General features: G+C 38.7%; 1 protein-coding gene across 1 annotated transcript; it reads right to left on the bottom strand.

Annotated features, from left to right (window-relative positions):
* Positions 1 to 299: 299 nt before the first annotated feature.
* LOC103469582 (lymphotoxin-alpha-like) lies at positions 300 to 6,356 on the bottom strand. Its single transcript, XM_008417352.3, has 4 exons — positions 5,978 to 6,356; positions 3,803 to 3,833; positions 3,645 to 3,707; positions 300 to 2,507 (listed from the first exon to the last, which is right to left on the bottom strand). The coding sequence occupies exons 1-4, from the start codon at positions 6,206 to 6,208 to the stop codon at positions 2,059 to 2,061; spliced, it is 774 nt and encodes a 257-aa protein (XP_008415574.2). The 5' UTR covers positions 6,209 to 6,356; the 3' UTR covers positions 300 to 2,058.
* Positions 6,357 to 9,318: the final 2,962 nt, after the last annotated feature.

Below are 9,318 nucleotides of genomic sequence, written 5' to 3'. Positions count from 1 at the left end.
TTTTACCGACCATGATTGAGTTGTAAAAACAATAAAACATCCAAGGGGGTGAATACTTTTTATAGCCAGTATAAATCATATTCAAAAATTATTCCCAGATGTAGACTTATGAAGACAACTGCAGGTTCCTGCACTCTTTGGCCAGTTGCTCCTGTTTATTGTAATTACACGTGATCTTTGCGTTTGTGGCTGCCTTCGTCCAGGCTGACGCTCTCTTCCTGAGAACAACACGCTTCCTTGAGGGATCATTGCGTCCTCACACTGACAAATTGAGAAATGATGCCATGTTGCACCAGATGTGTGTGTGTGTTGTTTTTAGAATTCATCTTTATTGCAGAACCCCTGACCATCACTATACATACTCCCAACTATAGAGTTCACAGAAAGCAATGGCATTTTAAGAGTTAAATCACAGCATTAACTGGAGAATACAGAAATACAGCTTGCAAGCCATGATTCAAACAATCATTTCAGCACATCATAAAGCAGCACCTTTAATAGAAAAAAAATAACAAAGTGAAAAGCCAAAATAAATATTTTAACAGGTTTCTAATTTGGATCTGTCCTCAGGTCCAAACAGGCAGCACACACAGCGCTGGCTGAAGCATTTCACAGAACCCATCAGACGTGTTTACATTTTTAACATGTCATCCCCCCCCCATCATCAGTTAGAAAAACCATGATGACACAGCAGGACTGTAAAGAGAGAGTAAATACAGTGTGTTAATATAGTTTGGTAGATTCAGGACAGAGATCAGTGGAAGTGGGAGGTTTTGTGCTTAGTATTTTTTATGTGTATTTTGTTCAATTGTGAAGCCTGGATGAGTTAAATCCAGCCAACCTTGCATGGAGCTACCCTGCAGAAACTGTGATTTTAGTGGAACTTCTGTCGTCATTCTAGATCTGGTTAAGTTCTTCCTGTTTATTTGTCTTTAGCAACTTCTAATATTGCAGAAGTGGCTTCAGCAGACAAACTGTTTCACATGTAGCTCTTCTGTCTTTTCATCCAAATGAAGTATTATACAGCTTTTATACTGGCTCTAAAAGACTGCCTGACCTTAGACATTTCAGTAACAGCTATAGAATTTGACCTGGTCAAATTACTGTCTCCAGCAAAGGGCTGCATTTTAAAATAAATAACAAAAATAAGAAAACTGACGATGGCAAAGATCAGATTTAAATTAATGTAATTAATTTATTTGTACACATTTGCTACTAAAAATAAACAAAATCATGCTTGTCATAAATCCTGGGAAAATGAATGCTTAATTAGACATTCACCACATGTACAAGGTAAAAATCCCCTCTTACTTTTTTACTTGGTTACTTGCTTCATAACAAGTGGCTTCCAGTGAATCACCTCAAGACTCCAACTTATAGGAAACGATAATAAAAAAACAATATAAAATAACTCCCAGCCCGATGCAAGCCCTATAATACATATATATCCCTTTATGTTAAATTAGAATAAATTAAAAGCTTTCTAGAAACACAAAAATATTTTATCCCAGCATAATATGTAATATAATAAATGTAAAATATAAAATATATAAAAATATCATATATCAATATTCAAAGTTTACATATTAGATTAGTGCTTAACACTTTATTTGAAGGGGTCTGCATAAAACTGACATAATATTATCAGAAATATAATAAAACACCAGTTACAAACATGAAGGAGTGTTCATGAATGGTTATGGTCATGAAGTGTCATTTTTAATGGATTTTTAATTCTATTTTTAGTACAATTTTGCATTAAAAGTGTCATTATTTACCAAATGACACTTCACAACAACAGTCATAAACACTCATGAAGACTCCTTCATGTTCATAACATGAACATGCACACCCCTTGAAATAAATTGTTACTGATTAGTGTAGTTTAATTGCATCAGTGTTGAGGCAGCTGTTAATGAAAAGAAAATGTAGAAAAGAAGCTAACCTGCTACTAAGAAGGTTCTACTCGGCGCTACAGAGGTGGAGTATTAAAGCATAAACCTGCACTGGTGTGATCAATTTTTATTGAAGCAACTGCATCGATGGACTCAGGAGCCACTAACTATCTGACCAATCATCGAACACAAGCTGAGCTCCAAAGAATGACATGTGCTCATTTTTAGCCATACAGTCTGGGTGAGAAGAAGTTGCACTTAGTTTGTCATTAGTATCCAGCTTGAATATGCCAGATGTGAACAGAGATTTTTTTAAATTTTCTACATCACCCTTGTGATCATTGCAAGCCACTGAATCCGCTGCTGTCAGGAGCGATGTTTCCGTCTCGTAACCTTGTCTGAAGATTTTAACTAAGCTAGAGAGCGATAGGAAACCATCAACACAGTGACAGGTGTCAATCTCAAACAGGGTCTGCAGAAAGACTCTGTAGAGGCCCTTTCTGGGCACCATCAGAGTCCCGTTGTCGTATCTGAAACCTCCATCAATGTACGCCTCTCCCGTTTTGTTCTCCCAAAGAAGATTGTCTCCATTCGTGATTTTACCAACTGCAACTGAAAGTGCGGAGAGAAACACATAATAGGATTGGAGATCTTTCTTCTTGCAGGCAAAACATCTAATATTTTATGCAAAATTAAAGAAGAGTCAAAGGAAAGAACAGGACTCCTCTGGCAACCAAGAGCAAAAGGTTCAATAAGATCAAACTCAATATTATCTGGTTTGTACTGGTTATACATCCATCACACTATTGGGTTTATACACATGATGCTGAAGCATATCTAGTGTGGTCAACCAGCTCAGTGGCTGTCATGGCATCAGAAAAAATAGTGGCAGGTGCCACTGCTGTTTGCTTAAAGCTGCAATAAAGTTAATGTTTTTTACATTTTTGTTAAAACTGTCACCATGTTATGACAGTATAGCATGAGACAGACAAGACAGATCTCCTCCAGCCCCTCCCTAAGCTATTATTGCTGTCTGAAGAAATGCAAAAACAACCAATCAGAACCAGGAGGAGGGCTTCTGATTGGCTACTGTCGGATGATCTGATAAAGATCCACTCACCTCAGCATATCAAACCCTTAAACTGGCTGAGACGAGGGGGGAATGGGCCTCTAACACTTTTACTAGAATATGTAGTTAAACTCATAATTTCATGCCTTTATTATCTTACTGTCTTATTCTTTTGTTCCATATCACTGGAAGAGTGAGAGTGAAACATGAAGGGGTAGTCTTAACTGTTGACTGTGTACTATCTGGCTGAAAAGAAACTAACTCAGCAGATTCCTGGGGAGGGAGGAACGTGGCCTATTGCCCAGCTGCATTCTAATAGTACATGATTTAAAAATGGTCGAAAGGGACTTTCCCAAAATAAGAAGTTCATTTCTGGAGACATTTCCAAAACACCTATGTGTGTATGTCAGGAGGCATGACATGACCTAGATAGTCTCCAGAGTACAATACCTTAACATTTCAGTGTTATTCTGTAAGACAGTCATGTCTGGGCTGGGCTGTGTTAAGACACTTTATTATTAATACTAAAATAGTTCCTTATCAGGCACACAGAAGTGGGGAGAGGCCAAAAAATAAGAGAAAAGCTGAAGAGTCAGTGTCAGGGTTGCTGGGCCTGCTTACAAACGGAAACCCAGAAAAATCTTCCTTCCCTCCCGTTTAAGCCTGTAAAACATCATTACCTGTCAACATAGCGATCGGAAGCCTCTGTGCACTTTGAGGTTGTTGCAGCTTTTCAGCAACACCTGAGACAAAGATAGAGAATATATTGCCTTTAACAAATGATGTGTAAAACAAAAACAGACTTCAGCATCAACCTTTCACCAAACAACACATTTACCTGATGATTGCCGTTCAGACTGGGACTTGGTCTGCAAGAAAAAACAACAAACACAGACTTTGTTAAAACAGGAAAACAGAATCAATTTCTAAATTGGCGCTAAAAAGATCCTGTGGTTGTGTAACAGGCGGTTCTATTTAAAACCTGACCAACCACACTGCAGCTAGTTTATGGTGCTAAAGTACAGCTGCAGCATGACTTCTAAAACATGCAGAGTCCGAGATAACAATAGTACACATGAATGTTGCTGAAGTTGTGCCCTGCAGCCAAACAACCTTTATATTACAATAAGTGTAGCAAATCTTTATTATTTCAACCCAGCACTTTATACAAGGTGAATACGGTTTGAATAAGAAAACTCTGGGTGGAATACTTGGCTCCTGTAGAAAGCCTGGCTGCTTTTAATGTGTTACAAAACTGTAACAAGAATGGAGTCTAGTTTTCCTGGACTGAACATACGAATGAGGAAAGATTTTTTCAGAATTCCGTCATGTTTTTAGCAGCAGGAAATTATTTTAACAAAGCAGATCCATCTGCACTATCTTCCATGAACCTTTTCTGTGGTTTCCCTCCACTTCTCCTCCACTGACAGTTTCATAAACAAAATCCTGTGTCTAATATTTTCACAATCCCTGCTATGCACATGTCCAAAATATTTAGGCTTTGCTTGTCTAATTTTATGTTTTTTTATTTTGCTCAGGAATCAGCTAGTGGATTTCCAGGATACACGTTGGTACCTTAATGGGGATACATATGTAAGCATGGAACTTTCTGTTCGATTCACCAAAAACAGGGAAAAATAAATAAATCAAGCAAGTTGTACTAGCTCCTTATTCTGGAGCCAAAGTTTGTTACACTTAACTGGTAACATAAAGTAAAGTTTACACAAATGAATCTGTTTGCTTTGTAGTACTTGAAGAGAAAACAGGGTTTGGTTAAAATCCAGACTAACAGGTCAGACCTCAAAGAAAGCCAGAAATCAGCAAAGGCCAGTAAAAGCCTACCATTCAAGCGGTAGGCATAACTACCTACCGCTTGAATGAAAATTTATGTCTCCCAAACACAAAATGTTATATTAGTCTACCTTTAAATGGTCCCATGTTTTAAGGGTTTGTTAGTTGTGATGTGAACAGCTTGCCAAACCCACTCTACCAATGTTAAAAAGCATATTCTGCTCATGACTGGGAAACATTTGTATGATTGGATGACTGAAGTTTAAAGATACAACACATGTTGGCTTACTGAATTTATTCACTTAGCAAACAGGAACCTTAGCAGAATGTCAGAGAAGCGTACAACTGCAGTCTGGCACCTCGTCATTCTGCTGATCATCAGCTTGGTCACACATTACTGACAGATGCCATCTCATTCCTCAACAGGGATTAGTAATAAATCAGCAAATGTAGTTTTGTTTGGTCACCCTGGAACACGTGTGTTGACCAACTTCGTCTCCACTCTTTTATCTTATTGACACAGATTACAGGATCACATCTCCACATCTGCACTGAGATTGTTTCAAATGATGGCAAACCTTGTTTATCCAGAAAGGCACATACTGCCCCACATCATGACACTGCCTTCACCAAATGCTGTCAGGCATTGACAGAGAGGATTCTTAATGGGCAGAGCCCAAGTTATCAACAGAGCTGCCCAAGCCACAAAATGCATAAACCAAATAAATGTGGCACCATTTCAGTGTGAGGTGTGCTTTAAGGTCCACTGCAAGTATAACAGTTGCAACAAAGGAAAAAAAATGGATTAAACATACACCATAGAGACCGACAATGAAGGGAGAGTGAGGAAACTCGGGACTTTCCCTGTAGGCTGAATTGCCTTTTCTCTCGGCAGAACCGGCTCCGTGGGGCTCACTCCACGCACGCCTGCTGTCGCCAGGTCATAACAACCCACATCTACAACCAGCACGTGCATGTAGAGAAAGTTTGTGCTAGGTGAAGTTCTTCTGTCAGAGTTCTGCCGGCAAAAAGCGACCTATATTCACTAACTTAATACATACATAAACCATATTCATCCTGCACGAGGGAACACTCCGTGACCTCCCTGACGACAGAGCTTGTTCACCAGTTGCGCACTTTGAAAAACTTAAGTTTGCACCCTGCTGTACTGTCAAACGCGTACACAACAGCTGCTAAGAATATATTAAATATGAACAATTACCTGGCTGTCAGTAGCACAGCCGCACGGCCTCTCTACTCTGAACGTAAGGAACACCGCCAGAACTCCGCAAAGCAGCAGAAGGAGCGCCGCTGCCACAAACTGGGCCATCCGTCGTCGGTGCCTTTCCCTCTGGAGCTGAATGTGTCGGCTCTTCTGACACCGAAGGCCTGCCTCTGCCTCTGCCTCCGCTCCTCCCTCATAGTCACACCGGTAGTTGTTCTCCTCCTCCATGTCTTGTGCTTTCCTATTCGCGGACTAAGTCCCGACTGCCTGCCACAACCTCCATTTATTTGCACTTTCGCCCACGTTGAAAGCCGCGCTCCATTGAAAAGAGTCTCGATTAAAAATGAGTTTCACCAAGAGTAGAAAATCACACCAGAACTTCCTGTTTCTGAGGGCTTTGATGTTCCCGGAATATGTAAAAAAAAAAAAATCTGTCTGGCTGGAATGAATAGAATATATGTGCGTGGTAAGAACATCCCCATAAACAGAGCAAAGTCCCTGTAAAGGCTCTCCAACTGTCCTATTACTGAAGACACATTTAGAGCTGCCTGTCCCTCCAGATTCACATTGATTTGCTTCTTAAAAAAGACCATTTATTATAAAGAAAATGAACTACTCTCTCGTTTATTCCGATCCAATTATTCATGTTTGCGGTGAGAGGCGGAATTAACCGTTTTATAGTTATAGACATCAAGGGTTCTCCTCTTTGTGTCTTTTGTAAGGCCTCATTTTAGCTAAATGTTGCAGACATTCCTGACAATCTTTCGGATGATTCCCAGCTGCAGTCATTTCAAAGCTGCTCCAAACCAAACCTTGTTTGTTTTGAGAGCTATAAGAGTTTGCCTGACTTACCGATGCCATTTTCTCTCCTGGTCTTGACTTGGGTTGTACAGTAAACCTTTATATGAAAAATAAAAACAATCTCTGTGAAATATTTGAAGAGAACCATTCTCACAAAGCATTTAACAACACATTTGTATAAATATTTTTAATGTTCAGGTGCCTGCTGCTACATTAGTGTACATGTATCAGATTTCCAAAAACCATGAACAAATATGTTCTGGTTGCCATAAAAGCATGGCAACCCAGAAGTCTGTCCTGTCTGCTCATACAATGTCTTATTGAGTTGATTTCTGGCCCACACACATAGATTTACATAATAGTTTTCATAGTAACTCTCCACTTATTGTTTTTGGCACAGTGGATGGCTGTTGATTTGTGGCCCTCAGCAATGAGTTGGAAGGTTTTTTTGGTGTTTTTTTTGCCAAAAGTTAAATAAAAAAACATTGTTACCCTTCTGGTATTAGCATGTGTTTTCCTTTGCTTAGCCCACAGACACATTTCTACTAGATGCAAGCTGGTTGTGTTTCATAGACAACACCAAGTAGTTCTGTCTATCTTCCATTAATAACCGCTTCTGATACTTTCTTCCTCTGGTCACCATGGATACGCTCACTGTTCATCCGCCAAGACATCCTCTGGACACATTTTGTGATGTCACTGCATACACCATACAACTCCCATTCAAAATAGCATTCTTACAAATACCTGAAAAATAAAATAAACAGTGTGTTCAATTCAAAATGAAACAAATGACAAGTAATAATTGGATTATTCATATCTGAGATGTGAGTTTCTCCTTGTAAAAAAGCCAATTTTAATGATTTCAAACTGTTTGCTATTAAACATATCAAACCAATAGAATGGATCAGACTGTGTTGATTCATAAAGTATTTTCATGAAATTTTCAAGTATACTATGTTTAAACAAATAACAGATATAACACGTGTAAATTAAAAGTCAGCCTTTTAGTTGAGTACCTGATTATGTTTAAGTGCTGCAGAGAGTTAGGCTCAGCAACAAAATACTTCTCTGAAAACCTTCTGGTATGACGATGTGGAAAATGTGAGTGAAGCAGCTGGAGAACTGGCAGCACAATTTTTTTGTTTTAAGAAAAGCAAAATGTCCAAGTCCATGAAAGTAAAATATCAACATCCAAAGGATAAAAACACATTTAAGAATAACACACATTTATTCTTAAACCAACAGATTTCCTTTCCCAAACTATGTAAAACAATAACCTGACCAAATTCACCAGATTTGCTTTCTAAACTTTCCGTTGTGCTTTACATCTGCTCAAAACAAATGTGAAGGAACAAAACCATAAACCAGCGACCGCGTCGTTTATCCTGAAAACACAGAAATATACCTAAAAAAACCGCTCACAATACAGGACCCATCTGAAGTTTATTGTTCATCCTTTCTAATGTTTTAACGCTTTGTGATGTTGCAGGAAATGCTGTTATAAACTCCAGCATTGTCTAGTAAATGTAAAAGAAACTAAAAGGCAGGAATCACTTTGCTTAACAGTATTGTTTTAACCATCTAAAACATCTGTCCCCTTTGAAAACAGAAGTAAAAAGTTGCTGCTTTCAGCAAACTGTTCTTGACGTCAGACAATGTTTGCTGAGAGATGCACTGGCCACATGTGATGGATGATGCAAAATGAAAAAAATACCAAAAAAAAAATAGGGAAGAAGTTTAATCAGGTTCATGTAGTTGTTAGCTGTGATCATGGCGCTGTTGGTCTGGAGTAGAAATGAAAGGAAGCAAAGATGCAAATCCTCAGATATCTGCTGCTTTTCAACCGATGTTGAGGTTCTGCTCCTGTCTTTGAACTACAATGGTCACTGCTTTCAGATGTGCTTTCAGAGGAGCTGAGCAAAAGGGCAAATCTCCATAAATACTATGTGGTTACAATATAGATCATGATCAGAAACGTAAATATCCCAGAAACTGAAATGGCCTACCTCAGCACTAGAGAAGCCTGAAGTAAAGATGCTGCTCCAACAGGGATTTTTTTTTTTCATCTAATTACAGCATTATGTAAAGCTGTAATAGGTTGAAAACAACAGTACAAGTGCTTATTAAGGATTCTTCTAGTTTCTTTCCTTCAGGTAGAAGCTGTACTGTTTTAGTCCTCAGAGCCCACACTCTTCCAGCTTGGGAAACACTTTGGCGAGCCAGACAGTTTCCCAGGAAAGATAGAAGTCTAGTTTCCTCGAAGAGCTGCTTTCAGACGTTCGGTAGACAATACTCAGATTGAAAATATATGTAAAGAAAACAAGCTAAAGCTCTAGAAACAGGTTCTTGACTCCGATACATCTCTGTTTGGACAGAATCATCTCCAGCAGGAAGTGACCTCCTGTAAACTCCTCCAACACATAAATATATAAACAGACGTTCTTACACTGTAAATGCAAATATGATATTTAATTGAAAATAGTAGACTTAAATCAGTTTTCATCAAATTGCTATAAACACTCACTTTTAGTAAG

Source organism: Poecilia reticulata, chromosome 9 (assembly GCF_904066995.2).
Source record: "Poecilia reticulata chromosome 9, P_reticulata-male-v2, whole genome shotgun sequence".
NCBI classification, from domain to species: Eukaryota; Metazoa; Chordata; class Actinopteri; order Cyprinodontiformes; family Poeciliidae; genus Poecilia; species Poecilia reticulata.
This window is presented reverse-complemented; position numbering and strand designations above follow the sequence as displayed.